The 25798-nt window shown below is 43.6% G+C and overlaps 1 protein-coding gene across 1 annotated transcript in view; it reads right to left on the bottom strand.

Annotated features, from left to right (window-relative positions):
* OCA2 (OCA2 melanosomal transmembrane protein) overlaps window positions 1–25798 on the bottom strand; it is a 344911-nt gene that overhangs the window by 215546 nt on the left and 103567 nt on the right. Inside the window, exons 7-9 of the mRNA XM_054016529.1 lie at window positions 15333–15490; window positions 13854–13936; window positions 13337–13490 (exon numbers count right to left, since the gene is read on the bottom strand). Coding sequence (XP_053872504.1) covers window positions 13337–13490; window positions 13854–13936; window positions 15333–15490 — 395 coding nt within the window. The remainder of the gene's footprint in view (window positions 1–13336; window positions 13491–13853; window positions 13937–15332; window positions 15491–25798) is intronic.

The following is a 25798-nucleotide window of genomic DNA, read 5'->3' as shown; positions in this document are numbered from 1 at the left end:
CTAGCTCTACCTGAGCACTGGGAAAAATCTTCCTCAACTTCAGCATACCTTAATTGAACCTATTCAAATCACTTGCTATTATGAAAATTTGGCATATTAAGAAAATATTTTATTCAGTTTTCCCATCTAAGTGTTGCATAAAAATTGACTCCACTTTGAGTTCAAGAAATTAAACCTAACAGATGTATAATCATAATTTAAACTTGTTTATAACATCACTATAATATGGAAGAAAATGGCAACTTTTTTTCCATTAAGTTAATAAAAATTGTGACCATAAATCTATGTTTCATTAAGTAAGCCGTTGTAGGATTTTAAAACTCGACAATGCATTTGTGTGCGTCTATATTTTAATCAAAGAATTCAGTTACTCAATGTTACTCAAGATGCTAGATTATTAAAATGTCATTTTAAAGATCACGGGAGGATTTTTTTTTAGGATTACCTGTAAAATAGGATATGAAACTGAATCTCTGGTTCCTTTGATAAACACAGTATTATGGAGGTTCTCAAAGAATTTCAAATATCTGCGGGTATCATTTTTCTGCCATTAAAATTTATATGTTGTTAGTTTCTTATGTGTAATGAAATAACTTCTGTTTTGCACTTTATTTTTAACTTTATAAAAGGCTTTGTAAAACAGTTTAAAATGGCAATTTCATGGCTGTTTCTGATAACATGATATTTAAGTAGCATAAATAGTTACAAACTGTGGTCATCTATTAGATTTTCATTTACAATAGCTAAAGAGAGGCCTTATTTAAAGGAAATACTGGACAAGGCCACACAACTAATTATTCCTCCCTACTGCTGATCAACCACACACATCTTCCTATGGAGCTATAACTAATTATTTGCCTAATGTTAATATAATTTGCCTAATTCATATAAATCCTGAGTACCCAAGGACTAGGTAGTAGAGTGTAGTGTCTTCTTCGTCTAGATCACTGATTTTCAACCTTTTACTACTTGTGGAACCCTAAAAAATTATAAAGTGGAGGCACAGATTTCTTTGGAAATCTTAGACAGAGTCTGCGGATCCTCAGGGATCCATGGACTACAAATTGAAAACCACTGCTCTAGATCAGTGGTTCTCAAAGCCGGTCTGCCGCTTGTTCAGGGAAAGCCCCTGGCAGGCCAGGCCGGTTTGTTTACCTGCCGCGTCAGCAGGTTCAGCTGATCGTGGCTCACACTGGCCGTTTGCCGCACCAGGCCAATGGGGGCTGCTGGAAGTGGCACGGGCCGAGGGATGTGCTGCCCGCCCTTCCCGCAGTCCCCATTGGCCTGGAGTGGCAAACCGCAGCCAGTGGGAACCGCAATCAGCCGAAACTGCAGACGCGGCAGGTAAACAAACCGGCCCGGCCCACCAGGGGCTTTCCCTGAACAAGCAGCGGACCGGCTTTGAGAACCACTGCTCTAGATCACCAGTTCACATCCAGCCCAGTAGGCTGTTTGGTGGCCTACATGAAAAAAGTTGGAATTCTCAACCCACTCTCTAGGTAAGATCACTACTGACATCCATCTTGGCAGTCTCAGAGAATAAGCCAAAGAGCAAATGGCCATGAAGACTTTACTACCTTCTCTGATTCCTAGTGATTGTAAGTCTGTGTTGAATTATATTGGTGGGGCCGTATAGAAAAGGTTTGTATTGATGCTACCTGTGTTAAACAGAGAACTTCAGTTTCTAGTTCTATCAATCCAAAATCCTTCATTAATCCTAAAATCATTTTCATTAAAATTATACATACTATACTATACTATACTATACATGTATTAGGTAACCAAAATATTAGCAAATTGTGAAATACTAGTATATAAGGACGGAAGGGCAAAAGTCAAAGATGTTTTGCCACCACAAAGTTGAAGGAAACAATGGGATCAGTGTAAGATTCTATACATGTTAGTTTTACTGGCATATGCTCTACCTCTAAAAATAATATTCTAGTGTTTATTGAATTTGAGTTAATGTGGTAGAATTAATTATTTTAATTACAGAAATAGATACACGGGTTAACTGAAAAGGAAACTGAAAGAAGAGTGGGGATATAACAGAGATTGATCCAAAACCAAAACACCTTCTCAGAAAACAGATGTAATAAGTTACCAGGATTTCATTGCACTTAGCGTCAATTTTTCTGCTGGACTCTTTAAACTGGAAGTAGGACTTCATCATATTTCTTTACTGAATCCTTACCCATGAATTTTCTGAGTTTAAAGCATTTCGTATTTTCACTCAGAGGATTTTTTTTAATGTTCTATAAGTGTTTTTAGGGGTAATATATACACAACCTTAACTCTAAAAAATGTGTGTGTTGGACTATATGGTGATCTCCTTTCTCAATGTGATTCTTTGAAAATCAACCTCAATTCAATATTTCAGATGTCTATATCTCATTACAGATATCTTCATATAACAACATCAAACATATTTATGTCTCAACTTTTCTGTAGAACTTATCAATCATGAAGGGATCACAGAGGGCAGATATGAGAAGAAAAATATAGTTAAACCTAAGACACATTATTCTTTTAAAACATACATTTGCTTTGATTTCCTGTATAGCTGAGGTGACTCACAACCAAATGAAATACTCTATACTTGTCAACAATTCTACATCATGATATATCTTTTACTTTAATTCCATACATCATAAGAAGTGTGGAGTACACACACACACACACACACAAGAAATGAATGCCAAGGTTCAAAATATAAAATGTAACATGGTAAAGTGTGTTTTTCAAATGAAAAACCAAGAAAGGAAGAAATTAAAACAGGAGCTATTTCAATAAAATAAAAGCAACAGAAACTCCAAATACACAGAGGTAACAGATCAATATTTGAGGAAAAATCAACTTTAAAAAAATCAATGTAACGTTATTGAAGGAAAGGATGGTCACATGAATAAAGGAGACTTCAAACAGAAAATGAAGGTGAGATGGCCACAGAAATAAAATAGATTTAAGCACTGAGTTGCAGAATGCCAACTCATAAGGGGACAAAAAGGTTATATGCTAGAACAACATTGGGTGTATGTGGTAAATATAGCAGAATCCAATAAAAGCAAAATGATCGTGAAGGTGACTTTCCTTTTACAGGAGACTGGTTTGAGTGGAATTTTGTGGAGGTGGGGGTTGGTTGGGGGGTGGGGAGTGTTTTTTGCACATGTAAGATATGACCAATGAATCTATCTTTACTTTTATTGCAATTTAAAAATTAAAAAAATGCTTAAAATGTCTTTAAAAAGCTGACATATATATATATATATATATATATATATATATATATAATGACAACGTCTTGCCTGAAGGACAGTAGATCTAACAAACAGCATGATTTCTACCGCAGTGCAGTATCAATAGTAGGTACAACTTCTACTTGTAGGACAACCAGTGTAACTCCAAAGTAACTCCCCTTTGAGGTCAATACAGATTTACAATGCTGTAATAGAACAGAATTTGGTCCCTAGTGTGAAATTCTCAAGAATATTGTTTGGGAGGAGGATTTACAATGCACTTAAGTTTTTAATTCTGAATATTTTACTTCATCAGAACACCATTAGTTTCACACTATAAAATTATCCCCACAGTCGAAAAGGCAAAGGATGGACAAATTGGCTTAGGCAAACTAAGAACCAGACTAAACTTTTGCCCATTCCCTGGACCGAGCCTTTTTCACTGAAATCCCATTTCCAGGAAAATCCAAGATATTGACTACAGCACCGAGCCTTTTTCATCTCCACCACAAAGGTTTCAGAAATGGGAGTCACTGAAATCCAAGTTCCAGAAAAGTCCAAGAGAATGACTGCAGCAGAGACCAGTGCACAAGGGTGAAGCCAGTACAGTCCTGCCATAGTTAATGAGACACTGCTGGTAGCAGAAGTTGGGAAGAAGATAAAGATAAATGTAGGATGAGACACTTAAGGAAGAAAAAACAAGTGCAAAAATACAGAATGGGGGATAAATGCTTGGCAGCAGCACTGCTGAGAAGGATCTAGGAGTTGTGGCGGATCACCATCTCAACATGAACCAGCAATGTGATGCTGTTGCAAAAAAACAAATGCAATTTTAGGTTGCATTAAAAAGGCATAGCATGCAAATCATGGGAAGTGACAGTACCGCTCTACTTGGCTCTAGTTAGGCCTCATCTGGAATACTTTGTTCAATATTGGCTACAGCTGTATAGAAAGGATGTAGAGAAACTGGAAAGGATCCAGAGGCAAGTGACAAAGATGATCAAAGGGATGAAATGCAAGCCATATGAGCAAAGGCTTAAGGAACTGGGTATGTTTAGTTTGAACAAGAGGAAATTAAGGGGGTTCATGATAGCAGTCTTCAAATACTTGAAAGGCTGCCATAAAAAAGATGGAGAAAATTGTTCTCTCTTGTCACAGAGGGTAGGACAACAGGGAGTGAGGGTTCAAACTACAGTGTAGCAGATTTCGATTAAATCTCAGGAAAAACTTCCTAACTGTAAGAACAGTAGGACTATGGAACAGACTGCCTAGAGAAGTCATGGAAGCTACTTCTTTAGAGGTTTTTAAAAGGAGGCTAGATAGCCATCTGTCTTGGATGGTTTAGACAACAAATCCTGCATCTTGGCAAGGGGTTAAAATAGATTACCCTTATGGTTCCTTCTAACCCTACGATTCTATGATTCTAAGAAAGGGCCATCAGAGTGGGAGTGGATTCTAGGGAATGTGAGTTTTCCATAGAGCATCCGCTACAGAACATGACAAGAAGGAAAAAACTCTTGCTTGGTGAGGAAGATGGCCTTGCATTCAGACAGACAATTCAAGAGGGCACCAAGAAGGGATGGTTCTGAGTTTTAGATAAGCTTCTGAAATTTTGAATCTTTATCCAAACTTTCTTCCATGACAAAAACTGGACAAATTTTGGGCTGCATTGGCCTCCCTCCCCAGTTCAGAGCTCCCAGATCTGGGAATAAGTTAATGTAACCATTTAAACGGCTAATCCTTGTGTAGCTGCTTCTTTCCCAACTTGGCTTTTCCTGTTCATGTTAAATGTTATTGGTCAGATGCAATATGTTACATAGTCTTTGAACAGAGGTAATTAACTCCCTTACACCATTTTTTTCCTAAAGAAGTCACCTTGCATTTTTTTAAAAGGCAAATTCAAAAGAAATATTTTACAAGTTCACAGTAAATCAAAACAGTAGGCTATAAAAATGAATTAAACGAAGATCAGAGAACAGTAAATTGATAAATGGAAATGAGTAAAACAAAGGGAAAGTGTAAAAGACAGAAAAAGCAGCAGCAATGTAGAAAATGGAAAGTAGTGAAAGATTATCTCTGGGACACTGGGAATTGATTTCTCTGACAGTGAGAACAGAATAATAGAGCACTAAGAACTGAGAAATCACTACTCTAAAAGCCACAGTTTTAAATACCGCATGTAAGGTAAGTCACTGTCTATCAATTCCGTCACTCACATTCTGCAAGTGGTTCGTGGGGAGACCAGACAATCATCATATTATGTTAGAATGTTGATTATTGTCCCCTTTGATTTCTGTCATTTAAAAGTTTCTCTGTTTGTCACATTTGCCAATGGAACAAATTGCATTTTGAAGGTAGCTAACTGCTGATACGAAGAAAGACTTGACCATTTTGAAAACTCAGATATAGAATAAAAAATAGTTACAATGGAAATCTGACAAAAATAATTTTTCCAGTTTTTTATTGCTGTTTCTATGCCTGAATCTGCAGAAGTAGTTCCACTGAAGCACACATCTCAGGGTAGAATTTGTCCCTTCATATTTTAGCAAAAAAACAGCTACAGTTATTTTAAACATTTCTCTTAGGGTACAGCTATACTTACCCGCTGGTTCTGCGGCAAGCAATCGCTCTTCTGAGATCGATTTATCGCGTCTTGTCTAGACGCGATAAATCGATCCTGGAAGTGCTCACCATCGATGCCGGTAATCCTGCTCCACGAGAGGATTAGGCAGAGTCGACGGGGGAACCTGCCTGCTGCGTGTGGACCCGCAGTAAGTACCTTTAAGTTAGAATTAAGATACTTCAACTTCAGTTACGTTATTCACGTAGCTGAAGTTGCGTATCTTAGTTCAAACTGGGGGCTTAGTGTAAACCAGCCCTTAGAAACAATGGGAATATGCATGCATTTCCAGGCTTTATGGTCTAGTGTCTGCAGTCTCAGTCCCTGAAAGTTTTGTTGGCTGTGTGACAAAGTTCCTCCTCTATCTTGGTGGGTCCTATGCTTATTGGCAGATTTTCTTGCTGCAGAGATTCACCATGTGGGTTGGGGAACAGCCCAGAGACCTTCCCCTCTGGAAGAACCCACAGTCCAGGTCAATTGTGAGGTTTGGGGGGAACCCGGGCCCGCCCTCTACTCCAGGTTACAACCCAGGCCCTGTGGACTGCAGCTGTCCATAGTGCCTCCTGTAACAGCTGCATGACAGCTACAACTCCCTGGGCTACTTCCCAATCACCTCCTCCAAACACCTTCCTTATTCTCACCACAGGACCTTCCTCCTGGTGTCTGATAATGCTTGTGCTCCTCAGTCCTCCAGCAGCACACCCTCTCACTCTGAGCTCCTTGTGCCTCTTGCTCCCAGCTCCTCACACTTGCACCACAAACTGAAGTGAGCTCCTTTTAAAACCCAGGTGCCTTGATTATCCTGCCTTAATTGATTCTAGCAGCTTCTTCTTAATTGGCTCCAGGTGTCCTAATTAGCCTGCCTGTCTTAACTGGTTCTAGCAGGTTCCTGATTACTTTAGTGCAGCCCCTTCTCTGGTCACTCAAGGAACAGAAAACTACTCATCCAGTGACAAGTATATTTGCCCTCTACCAGACTCCTGTACCCCACTGGTCTGGGTCTGTCACATATCCCTTCCCCCTGCTCAACGCCAAGGGGTTGGGCAGCTTGGGACGTCAGACAGTGCACACGTGACAAGCCATCGGCATTGCCATGACAGCTCTGCTCTGTGTTGCACACAGAACTGGAAAGGTTGGAGGGATAAGAACCATCTGGTCACCCTTGTGTTCTTCTCATTGTTCCGCTGCATCCATTGAAGAGGGGCATGGTCGGTCACGAGGACAAATCTGTGCCCGAGCAGGTAGTAGCGCAATGTTTCCATGGCCCATTTTACAGCGAAGCACTCTCTCCACCACTGCATATTTTTGTTCCCTTGGAAGGAGTTTCCGACTGAGGTATAGAATTGTGTGTTCCGACTCCCCAACCATCTGTGATAGAATGGCCCCCAACTCTACTTCTGATGCATCTGTCTGCAGGATAAACTCCTTGGTGAAATCAGGGGCTATCAGGACGGGGTTACTGCAGAGGGCAGTCCGTAGGTCTGTGAATGCTTCCTCTGCTGCGTCAGACCATCTCACCAGATCAGGTCCACGGGCTTTCACTAGGTCTGTCAGGGGGCTTGCCCTTGTGGCAAAGTGGGGGATAAATCGTCGGTAATACCCCACCACACCTAGGAACGCCCGGACTTGTTTCTTGCGACTTGGTCGGGGCCAATTTTGGATGGCCTCTAACTTGTTCACTTGGGGTTTTACCAAACCTTTTCCCACAATGTAGCAAAGATATTTGGCCTCTGTAAACCCTACAGCACACTTGGCAGGGTTTGCTGTAAGGCCAGCTCGCCTGAAGGTATCGAGGACTGCCTCCACCTTCTCCAGGTGGGTTTCCCAGTCTGGGGTATGAATGACCACATCGTCCAAGTAGGCAGCAGCATAACTGTTATGCGGGCGTAATAGCTTGTCCATGAGACGCTGGAAGGTAGCTGGGGCCCCATGTAATCCAAAAGGGAAGACGGTATATTGAAAAAGACCCTCTGGTGTAGAGAATACAGTCTTTTCCTTTTCATCTTCTGCAAGGGGAATCTGCCAGTACCCCTTTGTCAAGTCTAGGGTACTCAAGTACCGGGCATTACCCAGACGGTCCATTAGCTCATCTATGCGAGGTATGGGGTACGCGTCGAACTGGGATACTTCATTTAGTCGCCAGAAGTCGTTACAAAATCTTGTGGTGCCATCAGGTTTGGGCACCAGCACGATTGGGCTGGACCACTGACTGTGGGATTCTTCGATGATCCCCAACTCCAGCATTTTTTTTACTTCTGCTTTTATTTCCTCCCTTTTTGCCGCTGGCACCCGATAGAGCCTCATTGTTACTCTGGCCCCAGGGTTCGTGACGATGTGGTGATATGTCTCGGTTGTTCAACCCAGTTTTGTCGAGAACGCATCTTGGTTCTGGAAGATCATCTCAGACACCTCATTCTTCTGGTCTGGTGTTAAATAGGGAGACACTCTCACCTGTTTGGAAGGCTTGTTTTCCTGGGTTAGGTCTTTTTGGACCGTTGTGCATGTCTCTTGTGCATGCCAGGGTTTCAGAAGGTTAACGTGATAGGTCTGTTCTTGTTTTCTGTGTCCTGGCTGCCGCACCTTGTAGGTTACTTCCCCCACAGGTTCAACCACTTCATAGGGCCCCTGCCATTGGGCCAGAAGCTTGCTTTCTGCCGTGGGTACCAACACCATAACCCGATCCCCTGGTTGGAACTGTCACACTTTTGCCTGGCGATTGCAATGGGTTCGCTGGGCCTCCTGTGCCTTCTCCAAATGTTCCCGTACAATAGGGGTAACCCGGGCTATCCGGTCTCGCATCTGCATTACATGCTCTATTATATTTCTCCCCTTATTGGGTTCCTCTTCCCAGATCTCTTTGGCGATATCTAGTATGCCACGGGGGTGACGCCCGTATAGTAACTCGAAGGGGGAAAACCCAGTTGAGGCCTGAGCTAGCGAACATAAGGTAGGGTAGTAGGGTGTCCCAATCCTTCCCGTCCCGACTTACCACCTTCCTTATCATAGCCTTGAGGGTTCGGTTAAACCTTTCTACCAACCCATCAGTCTGCGGATGGTAGACCGAAGTTTTCAGGGTATACATATGGAGCAGCGTACAGAGGTCCTTCATTAGCTTCGACATAAATGGGGTTCCTTGTTCGGTTAATATCTCCTTTGGTAGCCCCATTCGGGCAAAGATCCCCACCAGCTCTTTGGCTATAGTTTTAGAGGCCGTGTTCCGCAGGGGGACGGCTTCTGGGTAGTGAGTAGCATAGTCCAAAACAACAAGTATATATTGGTGGCCCCGAGCCGTCTTCTCCAGGGGTCCCACTAGGTCCATGGCTATTCGCTCGAAGGGGACCTCTATGATGGGAAGGGTTTCTAAAGATGCCCTCAAGTGGGGACAGGGACTGTGCAGCTGACACTCCGGGCCAGAAGAACCATTGTAGGACTCGTCCCAGGGTCTTCTCTACCCCCAAATGCCCCCCAAAAAGATGACTATGAGCAAGACTTAATACAGCATTCCGGTGTTTTTGAGGTACTAGGATCTGCTGTACCTTCTGCCCCTGTACTAGTGCAACCCGGTATAAGAGATCCTTCTTCATTATGAAGTAAGGTCCTGGTCCCTGGGTTTTCCCTTCCACGGGGACCCCATCTATTTCAGTCACCTCCTTCCTAATGTTGTCATACCTTGGGTCTTCTGCCTGGTCCTGTCCAAAATTTCCTCTCCCGAGGCTAATCTGCCCAAGATCTAGGGGCCCAGTCTCTGTTGCCTCTACTGGTTCAGAAGCATTAGGGTGGGGGTCAGACTCAGGTACTTCTCCCTCCTGCATGGCCTCCTTTTCAGCTACATGGGTCTGCCTACCTACAAGAGCGACCCTCTGGCTTTGGGTTAGTATTCGGGTTCCCAAGGCCTTAGCTGCCCTTCTTTCCCTTTTTGTCTTTCTACCCTGTCTGGGAGTAGATATTTCTGGGGATATTTCAGAGAAGATTGGGGGTTGACAGTCTGCTGTGGATGCCTCACCAATTTTAGGGTCCCCATCTTTCTCCAATCCCCCTACTGGGAGTAAGTTTCCAAACCCTGGGAAGTCCCTCCTTATGAGCACCGGGTATGGGAGTTTAGGGACTACACCTGCTGCTACCTCAGTAGTGTTCCCTTGGATCTCGATTTTTACTGGGATGGTGGGGTAGTAACTAACTGTCCCATGGACACATGTTATCCCCGTACGTTTAGCCTGTACAGCTGACTATGCTTCACAAGCTTCCCTGAGATAAGCGTGATAGCACTCCCCGAATCAACCAGTGCCGTGGTCCCTACCCCATTTAGTTTCACTCGTCTGGTATACATATGTGGGGTTAGTGAGACCCCTACAAGGTGGATTAGGGAGCATGGATCTGCCCAGTTCCCCAGGTTACACTGCATAGGCTCCTCAGCATTGGGACACTATGCAGCTATGTGTCCCCACTCCCCACAGGCATAACATCTGTATGGAGCCCTAGGCGTTCCCCAGTCTCTTGGTTTGGGCAGTCTAACATCACAATCCTCTTCTCCCTCAGTGCTCTGACTCTTTGTGGCCTCTGATGGGCCTTCAGCCTCTATCTTTTTCCACCTGGGCCCTCCTGGTGGCCCAGTCACCTGAAATTTAGGACTTGGTGCTGCTAGTTTAACCCAGGGTGTCTCTTCTTTAACTGGTCGGGTCAACTCCCTCGCTGTCCTTCGCCTCTCTACCAGGGCAACAACCTAGTCATAGGTGGCGGGTTCGTTCTGGCTTACCCAGGCACAAAGGTCTGGCGGTAGTCCCCTCACGTATCGGTCGATGACCAGAACCTCTAGTATCTCTTCCGGACTCCGGGACTCTGTTTGCAATCACTTTCGTGAGAGATGGATGAGGTTATACAACTGGGACCGCGGGGTTTTGTCTTCCTGGTACCTCCAACCGTGATACCGCTGGGCCCGCACTGCTGTCGTTACCCCAGATCTGGCCAAGATCTCTGCTTTCAGCTGGGGGTAGTCTGCTGCAGCCTCTTCAGGCAGATCATGGTAGGCCTTTTGGGCCTCCCCACACAGGAATGGGGCAAGGATGCCAGACCACTGATCTCGAGGCCAGGCCTCCCGTAGGGCTGTCCTCTCAAAGGCCAGAAGGTATGCCTCTACATCATCCTCCCGCGTCATCTTCTGCAGCCAATGGCTGGCCCGTATGAGCTGCGGCCCATCATGGCCGCGGTTCAGCTCTGTAAGGGTCTTGACCTGGTTTACCAGTTCCCGCAACACAGATCGGTCTTGGGCAGCCTGGTCCATCAGCAGGCGATTAGTCTCTTGCTGCAGCCGCACTGCCTCCTGTTGGGCGGCTGCCTGGACACGGGTAGCCTCCTGCTGGGCCACTGTGGCTTGTATCAGTGCCCGCACTACGTCATCCATTGTGATGAAAAATAAATAAATAAATAAACCCTCTTTTTTTTTTTTTTAAATCACCCTCCTTCTTCCACCGCGTTGTGCACACCAGGATCCCACTCTTGACACCAGATGTGACAAAGTTCTTCCTCTATCTTGGTGGGTCCTGTGCTTATTGGCGGATTTTCCTGCCTCAGAGATTCATCATGTGGGTTGGGGAACAGCCCAGAGACCTTCCCCTCTGGAAGAACCCACAGTCCAGGTCAATTGAGAGGTTTGGGGGGAACCCGGGCCCGCCCTCTACTCCAGGTTCCAGCCCAGGGCCCTGTGGACTGCAGCTGTCTATAGTGCCTCCTGTAACTGCTGCATGACAGCTACAACTCCCTGGGCTACTTCCCAATCGCCTCCTCCAAACACCTTCCTTATTCTCACCACAGGACCTTCCTCCTGGTGTCTGATAACACTTGTGCTCCTCAGTCCTCCAGCAGCACACCCTCTGACTCTCAGCTTCTTGCACTTCTTGCTCCCAGCTCCTCACACTCGCCCCACAAACTGAAGTGAGCTCCTTTTAAAACCCAGGTGCCCTGATTATCCTGCCTTAATTGATTCTAGCAGCTTCTTCTTAATTGGCTCCAGGTGTCCTAATTAGCCTGCCTGTCTTAACTGGTTCTAGCAGGTTCCTGATTACTCTAGTGCAGCCCCTACTCTGGTCACTCAGGGAACAGAAAACTACTCATCCAGTGACCAGTATATTTGCCCTCTACCAGACTCCTGTACCCCACTGGTCTGGGTCGGTCACAGCTGTTATGACTTGTGAATTCTTCACAAATAGCCTCTAACTTGCAAACATCTGCACACAAAAAAGCCCAGTCACACAAACATTCAAAACCTAATGTTTTTGCAATTGCTAAGGACTGCATACATTTTGGAGAATAAAAGCAGCATTAAAATGTATTAAGGTTATTTCAGTGGTATACTGCATATATAGATGCCTTTAAATCAAAATCCAATATACCATCCCCCTTCACATTTAGTGTTTTGAGATAACACATCTATAAAGTACATAGAGCCAGTTTCAGCCTCATAAATAAATCTCCACTCCTGAAGTGAATAATCTAAACTTTTAACCCTCTGTCACGTGGTATCTGCCTCTGTTACTGAAATTGGATTGGAAGAAAGACATTCCTTATTTTATTTATCATTTTAATGGGGAACAGTATGAAAAAGATCATGATGATGGACAGGGAAGAATAATCAGCAAACCAGACATTGCCATTATGAGACCCTTCATAGACTTGATTCTCCTCTCACCCGCACCAGTGAAAATCAAATGCAACTCAGCTGAAGTCCATGGACTTCCACCAGTATAAAAGTGGTGTAAATGTAGAAGGAATTATTTCCTATATCTCATATTTTAGCTACAGGATATTCATGTTTTTATTTACAATCCAAGAAAGACCTGTTGAGTGGCAAAACATAAATCCTGTACCATTTCTCATATGTTTACCATCTTGAATCATGATACAAGATATTTGAGTTAAACTGGATACCTAGTGGCCTTGGAATAAATGTTTAAAGTTCTTCATTCCTTGACTTCCCTCATATTAACTCAAATCCTCTCCTTCCCTCCCTAAAGGATGCATTGTAGGTATTTCTTATTATCATTGTTTTAAAAATAAAAGTAATGTTTACTGTTTTACATGTGCAAAAGATTTCTACTTTGTTCTGAGGTGTCTTAGAGAAGAGAATGATCAAAGTGACGTTTTAACTTGTGTGAGTAATTTGCTTTTAACTTGAGATTTTATCCATCAAGTTTCAACCCAGGCTGACTTTGTTTCACAGCCAAGTTATAAAATATAATGGAAATACCACAAGATTCCTATAGAAAGAAATAACCAAGAACTGCTCAAATACTATGGAGGCAGTTAGTAATAACCTACTAGGATCAGTTGCCATTCATTCCAACTTCCTTCAACATATCTGGGAGTCTTGTTTGTGCCCTAAGCAGTGTCTGATAGTACTGGAAGGTTTCAGATTCAATTTCAGAAAGTATATTAACTGCCAAAAATGATACAAACACAGACACACAAAGTGCATACATTGACTTACCTCCAATATGATAAGCACATAAACGCCTGCTAAGATGACTGATGCAATTGTTACTTGTGTCTCTATATTTGCATGAAGGTACTGATGCTTCATGGAGAGAGGAACAATTTCAGACTCCTGTAGGAAAGCTTGAATGTTTATGGAGATTGCATTACTGTAGGGAAAAAAAGAAAAGTTCTGCTTCCTTACAGAATGAAATAGCAACTGTTATATTTTTTTTAAATACTGTAAAATTGTTTCATTAGTTAAAATAAAAAATGTAAAGCAACTTTTACGATACTTGAATACCAGATTGTAAATGCCGGGTCTTGGAATGTAACTTAAGTCCAAGACGTGGATAGGATGATCGTATTGTAATTACTTTTAAAAAACTAGGAAAGTTTATATTTTACTGACAGTCTGAAGAATTACAAAATGATGGAATTTAGTAGTTTTGTTTAAAGAAAAGAAAATATATTTTCATAGCATTCAAATAATCAGTTTATACAAACTTTTATTACAGTTGGTTTCTGCCAACCTGTTAAGTATCTCAAAGATTCTAGTTGTGATAACTTGCTCATTTCGTCTTGAGTTTAAAGGTAGAGTCCAGTTGTATAAGACCTGCAAAAGATTCAATTTAACAACACCAGTAATTAAAGATCAGTAAAAGTGGTGCATGGCTCTGTTCAATTTTTCTACACATTTTTATTTTGGTGTCTACATAGTTGGGTCTAAATTCTGGTATACACTCAAGATGTTTGGAGATCATTGACCAATGGAAACTGCAGCCAGAATTTGGTCCTTTACATGGAGAAATGACTATAAAGAACTCAGGAAAAACAGCTTCTGCGACATTATATATTGCTGCACACTGGTATGTGGGCAAGTTATCTGAATGCATACTGGAGTGTGTATTTCAAATATGGGTGCAGAGATTCTCTCTCTTTGGAGCCAAAAGGGATTTAAAGAGACAAAGGCCAGTTAAAAATCGTAGCCCAGATTCTTCATTCCTGCTCTGTCCCCTTGTCTCAGATTAGCAGCACAAAGAATAAAGAAAGCAGTCTTAAACACCCAGCTGGGGATACCTTTGGAAAAGGAACCCCTGGTGGCATATAGTCAACATAGATAATTTTTAGCTACCTGCCCCCGTCCCAGTGTCCTGGGCAGTCCAGGGAAGTGTCCAGCAAGAGGTGGGTGGCTGGAGCAAAATGTACTCTGGCTATTCCAAGTTAGCAGAAAGATCGCTTGGGGATTGTTACGGTTTGCACAAATTATAGCATCCCTCCCATCAGTAAGAAAGGCTGGTTTAACAGTATAATTACCTCGACAACATTGTGCCCAATGACGTTACTTGATGAGCTAATGGACCTGCTTTTATTAACTTATAAATAGTAACCATGAGTTTGTATGCAGTTACAATGCTGATGATTAAGGTGTGATGCAACAACAAATCAGAGGCCAACCATATACACAGAATCACCAAAAAAAAAAAGTAGGCGTCTGTGGTCATGGTTATTTTTTAAACTATGTTGCTTCTTTTTATTTTCATGTATTACACATGCAGAGAGATTAACACACTTTATAGTACTCTGATTTGTCTCTCCCTTCAGTTAATCATCTCATTTTTTATGAAATCTGTTTGCATAAGTGCAAAAAAGCACCTTACGTCTGTTTCTTCATGTGCTTCTTTCCCCCAAAACGCTCTAGCCAAATTTCATTAATTTGATTTCTTTTTAGACAAAAGCACTTGTATGTTAAGTGTCAGGTCAGAGGAAATTGTCCCCAGAACTCATTAAGTTCCAAAAAGAGGGGTTAAATGCAATGTTGTAAGGTCAAGTTAAAATGTAATTTTACTATTTACTAACAACAACATAGCTAATGCCGACATCAATGTACATTTCACAGCAAAAACAAAAATCCATGTAATGTTGATGGAGATAACCCAGTAAAAGAAAGGAATCTCAAAAAAAGACGTGACACAAAATTTCCAAAGACAACGATATGTGAAAACCATAACCTGTGGCTGACGTCTCCTTCTAGATCCAGGGTCTTGTATCTGCCCAATTTGCACTACTATGTATTCCTCTGCCCGCCGATCAACCACATCTGCTGCAAAAGGTCCTCCTAGTTCTAACTTCAGCAGAGCGGATTCACGAAAATCTGTAATATTCATAGCTGATGGAAAACCCGTTAAGGGTTAAACTTCCAATGCTAGTTATATAGGATTACACGTTATACTGAAATACAGTATATTACTTAACTCAGAGACAAAAAATGCAATATGAGGCAGTCTCTCAAATGCAATCGAAATTATTCTCAGAACAAAACCTATGTAAAAAGATTCCCACCCTGTGAAATGCAGCTGTCAGGGAGCAATTTTTTTTTTTAAACTGTGGTGCTAGAAGCCCACTTCTGGAGCGTCTGGGAACTGTGAGTGTGGGAGGCAACTGTATCCCCACTCTTTCCAGTTTAAGTTAAAGGCTGTTTTGTTGCTGTAAAATTGCAACTAGATGGAAAAGGAAGTCAATCTTGTCAGGAACTAACAACAAACAACATTGCCACCAATTACAGGTGTCATGACCCACAGCTCCTGAACCCAGGCCTGTAAGGGTCATGGGAAAAGTCACACCTCCTGCTTTCTGCTCACTGCTCCTGCTTCCCTGGGTTGATTTCCTGGCATCCCAACCCAGCTTGACTCCAGACATCTGACTTGAGGTGCCTAACCTCCAGTTTGTCTCCTGCCTCTGACACCCTGGTATCCTGACCTGGCCTGACTCTTGACTCCTGTCTCATGACTGTGGACTCTCGCTTTCAGCACTAGGTCTGGCTGCCAACAACCCGACCATGACAACAGGCTTCAATGACACATTTGAAATCCCAGCTGCCATCTTCAGCAGGAGGTAGTTTTGTGCACAGATGAGGGCACACGTTGAGTTGGGCATCATGTGGACCACTCAGTAAAGATGTATATTCAACATGCAGCCAACAAAATTTTAGGATACATAAGGAACGGGATGGGAAATACTGAAAACAATATGTTACCATGCTAATGTAACCAATCTGGAATTTGACTTTTTCACAATTTTACTTACGAATTTTCAGCATTGAGGCCATGGTTCAACAAAGCCAATGTTTACATTTAAGCACATGTACTTAGATCATGGAACTTATAAAAGTGCTTAAAAGCATTGCTGAAGTAGGGCCTTATCACCTGATATTTAATGGGGGTATTTTACAAAGAGATGTAAAAATGTTGCAACATTTTTACAAATTCACGTCAGGCAATTAATTTGTTTTCCAGAAAGACGTTTCACTGCCCATAGTACTGAGAGAATTGAACAAGGAAAGAAAAAAAACAACTTAGAATTTTTAAAGCATCCTTACCAGTTTGAACACCTACAGGACAGCACTTTATCCCACTTTTAAATAATCTCTAGTGAAATAACTAAAGTTATTCCGGGTTGACCACACACTGATTGTTTTAATACAGAATGTTTTGGTTTGATATTTGAAGTTCCTACATCTTTACAAAGAATTACAATGTTGCACCCTCATTAGTTCTCAGCAGAAAGGCTGAATGAGCATGGACACTGAACCACCCCTTTGTGTAAAAAAAAAAATAGGTCTCTCCAGGTCAGAGTTATTACCAGTGCATAATGAGGAAGCATGTACCTCTGTACCCTGACTTGTGGAGAGAAGACTGCAGTCTCCAGAGCTGTCAGAACATCTGACACTTTTCCCAAGCAATGAATCCACTCAAACATTTATTTTTAATTTGTTTAAAAGGGATAATTACACAAGATGATGAATTAAAAAATGCAACACAACAATGAAGAAGTCAACAGTTGTTTCTTTAAACAAATTCCAAACAGGAAAATTCAAATACTGTCCCTACCAAACTTTATATTACATTTCTCTTCCATTGTTGCAGTTTTCCAGGGTGGCTTGCTGTCCACAATTTCCAAACCCCAGTGCAATGGCACAAATCTTTATTGAAACCATATTAACAGCTCTAATGAGAGGCATTAATTATTGTCTTTCAAAAGTCTTGCTGACCTGTATTCATTAACCTAATGACTTGGGGCACCTTTGACAGCCATTATGTACACCATTATGAGTGCAGCCAATAATTTATTTCTACAAAAAAGCTTCAGGTGCATATAATTATGGCACCTTCCTGCCACACAATACATCCAACATAAATCCTATAATTATACAGATGACACATTCAGGAGCTACTACAGAGGAAACAAAGCCATAAGAGAAAGGAAAACTTATTTTCAAGGTATGCACAGTGGTGCCTTCATACAAAATAGTTTCTTCTTACATAGCTTTATTTTTCATTTGTCACTGTTCAAACATGAAATCATAAGAAAAAGCCCTAGCAAGAAGGTCCTATATTTGATTGCACATGAAAGTTAATAACTTTCACAGGTCTAAGCTGAGAAACTTAAATTGAAATCCCATTGGGGTTACCTCCTTCCAAACAATACTCAGAATCTCATCTCTTTTCCCCAGTTATGTCACTGCAGATCATAGCCTGCATCTAAGATACAATCTGATGTTCTCAAAACACTTTTGCTGTGGAAAACTACAGCCATGTTTCTATGAGTCAAACTGGGACCACTTTCAAAGGTCTGATTTTAATGATGTCTGCTCATTTTAATGATTTCAATGTATTGCTTACTGAAGCTTGTCAAAGCAAAGAGATGCACAAAACATTTGCAGGGAAAGACCCAACTCACACTGAGCCTGGGTTCAAGGTTCATTATACTCTGTGCACCTGGAGAGAAGAACTTTTCCCAATAGGGGAAACTGGCAATTTCCTTTCCGCCCAACAAGCCCCAAGACTCTTTCTTACTACAGCTCCCCTGCCTTGAAGCACAGCCCCTGCTAGTGGCACCAGCCTCTTCCTGGTGGGGGGGTTGAGATGGGCCTTAGCCACCCCTTACATGGGGCCCGCCCCCGGCTCCTCTTCTTCCCCCCCCTCAAAGACCCGCCAGAAGCTGGAGCCAGCCTGTGATGAAAGCTGCCCAGGGAGCCTCCACCTGCCATGGGCGGCGTGCCCCGGGAGTGGGGACACTAGCTGGGGACTGCTCTCAGGCACCCCAGCCCCTCGCCTAGGGCAGGTGGAAGGTCCAGGGCTCCCCACAGCAGCCCGGGTTCTCTCAGTGGCTCTTACCACGGCCTGGCTCTGACTTCTGGCCTGGCCAGGGGGCGGGACCTCAGGGGAAAGAGGAGGAGCAGGGGGTGGGGCCATAGTTCTGGTGCTGGTAGTCCCCCCACTTCTACACAGGTTCTGGCATTCCTGAGGGGCTCCTCAAACTGGCCGAGGCCCCTGGACATAGGCCCATGTGTTAATCTGCTGCTGAACACACCAGGAATCCCAGGGTTCTTCTGGGAGTACAGGAAGTATTCTGATTCCTGCTTCACCCACACATGTACATCCCTCCTCCTTTGCTATGGCTAGCAGTGCACGAAGTGCACAAGGCATCCCATAATGTTTAGCAAAGTGCACCAGAAGACCTAAGGGGTTCCAAAGTAACTGCAGGAACTCTGGGGTTTCACTTCGTAGCATATATAGTTGTTAAAGAAACCCTGAAACTTCCCCGGCTAACTCTCTCAGACAAATAAGCTACTGACCCTCAGCTAAGCAAAGAACTGGATACAGCAGAAGCCTGGTACGGGGAATCAGGCCTCTTGTCATCTCAGAAGAGACCTTGGATTGGAAGGGAGGCAACTTTCAAGATTATCCTTTCCACAGAGATCAAAGATGAAAGCAATGGCCAGCAGTGTCCCCACCAATAGTAGAAGTGGGGCCAAAGCCACCTATTATCTGGGTGCTCCTCTGGAGGTGATACCAGGCAGGGCCGGCTCTAGGTTTTTTGCCGCCCCAAGCAAAAAAAATTTGGGCTGCCCCCCCGTCCTAGCCCTGGGCTCCTCGCCGCACCCCTCTGCCGTCCAAACCCTGGGCTCTCCTCCACCACCCGCACCCCCCTGCTGCCCCAGCCCTGGGCTCTCCCCCCCGACCCACACCCCCCTGCCGCCCCAGCCCTGGGCTCTCACCCCCACACCCGCACGCCCCTGCCGTCCCAGCCCTGGGCTCCCCCTACCCTCCTACCCCTCCACCATTGCCCCACACACACACACACCTCCTGCTGCCCCAGCCCTGGGCTCTCCCCACCCCCCACTGCACCCTCCTTCCACCGCAGCCCTGGGTCACTGGTAACTCGCTCCCAGGGCAGGTCATTCAGCAGGAATTTTAGATGTGCACAGAACACAGACAGAATTGGTTCCCATATGGTTACAGAACTGCAGTAAAGTGGAACAATTTTCAGCTTGTGTTATTGGAGGATATCTGCATGCATATTATAAGACTGTCCTCCATAAATGAGGAAAAGTTGAGGTGCCTTTATTATTCTTTTGTTCCACTCTTTCTTTCTATGGGGAATTTGCCAATGCAATACCACTGTCTTCCTTTTAAACAAACAAACAAAAAAAGGCAATGGCTGTTGAAAATAGCCCTATCCTAATAACCACTGGGAAGCATTTCTTGCTCAATTTTATCCTACTTTTTCTACAGCAAGTTATAGTGGATCAGTATATTTGATTTGGGAGAAATGAAGTAACAGCTGCCCAAACTGAGCTTGAGCACTCCTAAATTCTGAGGTGTTCAAATCTGGAAGGCAGGTGCTGGGGGGAGGTGGGGGGTCTGTGGCTCCGCAGGGGAGCACGGCAGCATGTATGCAGCAGCGTGTCTGGCGCTGCGCGAAGCCAGAAACGCTGGTCTGAGTGGCACGGTAAGGGGGCTGGGAGGTTGGAGAAGGGGTAGGAGGTTCTGGGGGCAGTCAAGGAACAGGGAGCTTGGGGGTTGGATGGGGCGGAGGTTTGGGGGGGCAGTCAGGGACAGGGAGAAGGGAGGGTAGATGGGTCAGGGGTTCGGGGGGGCGGTCAGGGGACAGGCAGCAGTTGGATAGGCATGGGAGTCCCAGGGGTTTGTCAAGGGACAAGTAGGGGGTGGGGTCCTAGGGGGGAACTTGGGGGGGGGTCTCAGGAGCAGGCAGTTGGGGACAAGGAGAAGGGAGGCTTAGATAGGGGTGGGGTCCCGGAAGGGGGCGGGGTCCCGGAAGGGGGCAATCAGGGGACAAGGACCAGTGGGGCTTAGATAGGGGGTAGGGTCCTGGGGGGCAGTTGGGGCAGGGGTCCCGGGAGGGGGTGATCAGGGGACAGGGAGCAGGGGGGTTGGATGGGTTGGGGTTTCTGTGGGGGGCAGTCGGAGGGAGTGGATGGTGGCAGGGTGGGGCTACCCTCCCTCCCCATGGAGTGTCCTATTTTTTGAATGTTAAAATATGGTATCCCTACTCACAGTGCAGCTCTCCATTCACTGCAGCATGAGGTCTCAGCTTCCTCACTCCCTCCCCCTCTTTCCTGTTGGTAGTGGCCAAGGGAATGCTGGGAAATGTAGTTCTTTCCCTGCTCCAGGGCTGGCTCTATAGACAGGGAGCTAACCAAGGAACTACAGCTCCCAGGGCCCCCTGTTGGTTCTCAGCTCCCACGCTGGATCCCTGCTGCCCCTGCAAATGGGCTGCCCCAAGCACGTGCTTGCTTTGCTGGTGCCTAGAGCCGCCCCTGATACCAGGAATGTTGGGGGAGGACTGAATGAAGGGCAGCTATTAGTTGGTGGTTTCTTGTGGAATGGAGGGAAATGTTTCCTTGGAGGCTTCAGTTTGTTAAAGTTCACAGCTCGCTCTTTGCCTCATATTTGTACTATTAATGCATTTAAGGTTCAATCCTGCAGGGTGCCCCCAATCCAGCAAAGCGCTTGGGTACATGCCTAACATTAAGCATATGCCTCAGTTCTTTGCTGGATCAGAGCTAGAGGGCTCAGCATCTTGCAGACAGTACAAATGAGTACAGGGGGACACTTAACATTTGTTCTGCAGCAGGAAATCTGAGCAGTATATTGATTAAACAGAGGTACGGCAATAAAAAAACACCTCAAAAAGGCAAACACAAAAGATTAGAGATGCAATAGGATTTTTTAGTCAGTTACCAAGACTATTGTATCTAAGAATGGGGAGAGGGGTGAGTTGGTTGATTGTCGTTCAGGGAAAGGAAAACCCCTTTTTGATATTACTGATTAACAGCTGCCCCCAGCTCTTCATTGCATTATGATTAAAAGGTTTTACAATGACCTCTGCCTGCTCCATGACTGAAGTAATTGCAGTGATCATTCAATCTGTGATTTCAAAACTCATGCACCTTCAGCCATAATCACAGTAACTAACATCCTCAACTCCTCGCTCTTCTTTTTTCCTTCTTATTAGCTTATATCTTTTTTTTTCCCCAATGTCACCACTCCCCACATACACTGAAAAACTCTACATAGTTTTGTTGAAAATCACTGACCAGAAACACTTTGGCCTCATATCTTATCGGTCAATTTAAGAGAGAGTTGTGAATTGCTCAGAACTTAGCCACAGGACGAACCTCAAATATTGCTAATATCTATGCTGTGGTAGCACAAAGACACCAACCAAGTTGGGGGCCTCACGTGCTGGGTACTGTATCAACACATAGTAAATGGCACTCCTTGCTCCAAAGAGGTTACAATCTAAAAGAAAAGACATAACAGGTGGATGAGACAAACAAATGGGTCAAGGAGGATGGACAAGAACAGGAAGTCATGATATATGAAGAAAATTATAACTTAATTAGCATCACAGAGACTTGGTGGGGCAACTCCCATGATTGGAGTACCAGCAATGAGGGATATAGCTTGCTCTGAAAGGATAGGTATGGGCCGGGGGGAGGAGGCGGTATTGCATTGTACATCAAGAATGTATACACTTGCTCTGAGGTCCAAGGGGAAGTGTTGAGTCTCTGTGTGAGTATAACAAGGGGAAAGAACCGCACGATGTTACGGTGGGGGTCTATAACAGACCACCAAATCAGGAAAAAGAAGTGGATGAGTCATCCTACAAGCAGGTAACAAGATTAGCTAACGCACATGAGCTAGCATTAATGGTGGATTTTAACTTGCCTGATATCAGTTGGAAGACTATTGCAGAAAAACCTAATACATGCTGCAAATTCTTAGCATGTGTAGGGGACAGCTTTCTGATCCTGAAAGTTGTGGAAACAACGGGGGGGGGGGGGGGGGAGAACATTTTGGATTTGGTTTTGACCAACAGGGATGAATTAGTTGCAAATGTGAAGGTGGTCGGGAACTTGGGAGGAAGAGATTGTGATCTGATAGAATTCAAGATCCTATGGAAAGAAGGACATGAGAACAGCAAAACAGGGACACTGGACTTCAGAAAGTCAGATTTCAACCAACTCAGAGAACTAGTAAGCAAGGTCCTGTGGAAAGACTAATTAGAAAGAAAAGGAGTCAACCGGGGCGGGCAGTTCTTAAAAGATGTAACACTAAAAGCTCAACATCAAGCTATTCCGATGCAGAGGAAAGATAAGAGCCACAGGAGGTCAATGTGGCTGCACAAGGAGCTTTTTAGCTATCTAAAAATGAAAAGGGATACATACAGGAAATGGAAGGAGGGCCATGTCACCAAGGAAGTATACATGAGAATAGCGAGAGCGTTTAGGGAGAAAAATCAGGAAAGTCACAGCTGGCAAGGAATGTTCGAGATAACAAGAAGGGGTTCTTCAAATATGTCAGACAAAAAAGAAAGATAAGGGATGGTTGGGTCTGCTGCTCAATGGAGAAGGTGAGCGGGTAATGGGAAATAATATGAGGGCAGAGCTGCTCAATGCCTACTTTGCTTCAGTCTTCTCACATAAAATAACATGTGACCAGATGATTAGTAAAATTATCATAGACAATAAAGGGGAAGGGATGCAAATCAGGATAAGTAAAGAACACATCAGATCAATTTGAATGAATTCAAATCAGCAGGGCTGGGGCTATTCATTTGAGGAATTCACTGAAAGAATTAGCTGAAGAAATCTTGGCACCACTAGCAATATTTACAAACTCATGGATGACAAGAAAGGTCCCAGAAGACTGGAGACAGGCTAACATAGTGCCCATCTTTTAAAAAGAGGGGGGGAAAAGGAGGAGCTGGGGAACTATAGACCGGTCATCCTGACTTCAATACCTGGAGCAATGTATAAAACATTCAATTTGTGAATACCTGGAGGATGAAGGGGTAATCACTAGCAGGAAGCATGGATTTACCAAGAACAAATCATGCCAAACCTGTTTGATTTCCTTCTTTGACAGGGTAACTGATTTGGTGGATAGGGGGAATGCGGTGGACATAATATACTTGGGACTTTTGACACTGTCCCACTTGATATTCTGATAAGTAAGTTGAAGAAATGCAGGTTTGGCGGAACTACCATTAAGTGAATACATAATTGGTTAAACAACCGCAAACAAAGAGTAATTATTAATGGAACAATGTTGGATTAGAGAGAGGTCTCAAGTGGGGTTCCACAGAGATCTGTTCTGGGTCCAGTGTTGTTTAACATCTTTATTAATGACCTGGATATAGGTATAGAGAGCATACTGATCAAATTTGCAGATGACACAAAGCTGGGGAGGTGCCAATACTTCGGAAAACAGAGCTAAAATTCAGAGTGATCTTGATAAATTGGAGAACTAGGCTATAGACAACAAAATGAAATTCAACAAAAACAAATGTAAGGTGCTACACTTAGGGAAGAAAAGCCAAATGCACAAATACAGAATGTGGGGGTGGGGATAACTGGCTTGGCAACAGCACTGCTGACAAGGATCTGTGTAGTTGTGGTGGATCACATGCTCAACATGAGTCAGCAATGCCATGCTGTTGCAAAATATATATATATATATATATATTTTTTTTTTTTTTCAATTTTAGGTTTAACAGAGTCGTAGCCTGCAAGTCACAGGAAGTAATAGTACCACTCTACTCGGAGCTGGTTAGGCCTCAAATAGGTGTCCAATTTTGGTCACTAATGTATAGAAAGCATGTAGAGAAACTGGAAAGGATCCAGAGGCAAGTGACAAAGATGATCAAAGGTATGGAATGCAAGCCATACGAACAAAGGCTGAAGGAACTGGGTATGTTTAGTTTGGAAAAGAGGAGATTCAAGGGGAACGTGACAGAGGTCTTCAGATACTTGAAAGGCTGCCATAAAAAAGATGGAGAAAAAATTGTTCTCTCTTGTCACAGAGAGCAGGACAATGGGTTCAAACTACAGCATATTAGATTAAATCTCAAGAAAAGCTTCTTAACAGTAGAACAATGCCTCAGGAGGTTGTGGAAGCTTCTTCACTGGAGGTTTTTAAAAGGAGGCTGGAAAGCCATCTGTCTTGGATGGCTTACCCACAACAAATCCTGCATCTTGGTAGGGGTTTAGACTACATGACCATTGTGATCCCTTATAACCCTACAATTCTATGATTCTAGTGTGCAGTGTGTAGGTAACAAAAAATAATCAGATGTGCTCAATTCTTAGCCAGTCGGGGGCAGTAATCACAACTCACCACCTGACTTGTCATTATTAGAGGGTTGTTATAGAAGAGGTGAATTTTGAGGGGCGATTTGAAGGACCAGAAAATGGCATTAGAGTCTAATTGGAAATTTCCCCAATATATGGCAGGCACTGGCACAAGAGAAAGTACAAAGGTACTTGAGGGGGAAGTGGACAAACAGGTAATCAAGGCTGCTATCATTGGCAGAGCAAATGTGGGAGCTGACAGCTCGATAAGCTAAATGTGAGGTCTTGTGGGAAAGAAGTGGCTCAAAGCTTGGAAGAATTTGAAGGAATCTCAGAACTGCAATGCAACGGAAGGTGTGAAAGTTATTACCTGCAACACTTTTTTTTATAGGAGCCAAACATTTCTAGTTAAAGAGAGAAGCATTCAACTAAAGATAATTGTAATAGGTGAGGCAAGGTAAATAAGTACTCTGCCAAAGAAACACAGACTCTTCTTTAAATGAGGGGGAGGTGGTATATGGTTGGATTGCACAATTCCTTTTTAGCATACAAGAATCCCAATTACTTTTTCATTTCAGAAACCCTAGTTCTATTATGGTGCATTGATTTGCTCCAGACTTCTGTTCTCTATTGCCTGTACAACATACAAATTTGTATAGATCAGGGCAAAAGTTATTAGAAACACAGCATGAAGAGAAGCACAGTAATGAATGTGGAGAACACCTAGCATTTCAGAACATCCTACAAAACCAAAACTTATTTTCATTATGGGAGAAATGCAGAAATACTTCTCTTGGTAGTTCATGGTTTTCTAATTAATGAACTCAGATCATTTGTGAATACTGATGACTGTGCAGTCAAGTAGGCCAAAAAGCCTTGTGTATTAGGAGTATTCATCCCTAAACTGAGAAGCATTGGGTTTTGTTAATGCATCACTGTATCTTTTCTGCTATTTTTAAAACCCAGTTCCCAAAGGTGTATCTTCTTATTAATTATTGATACTTTGCACTTACCTGCCTTTCATCCAAAGATTTG

This window comes from Malaclemys terrapin, chromosome 1 (assembly GCF_027887155.1).
Source record: "Malaclemys terrapin pileata isolate rMalTer1 chromosome 1, rMalTer1.hap1, whole genome shotgun sequence".
NCBI classification, from domain to species: domain Eukaryota; kingdom Metazoa; phylum Chordata; order Testudines; family Emydidae; genus Malaclemys; species Malaclemys terrapin.
Note: the sequence above shows the minus strand (reverse complement) of the source record. Positions and strands in the feature narration are given on the sequence as shown.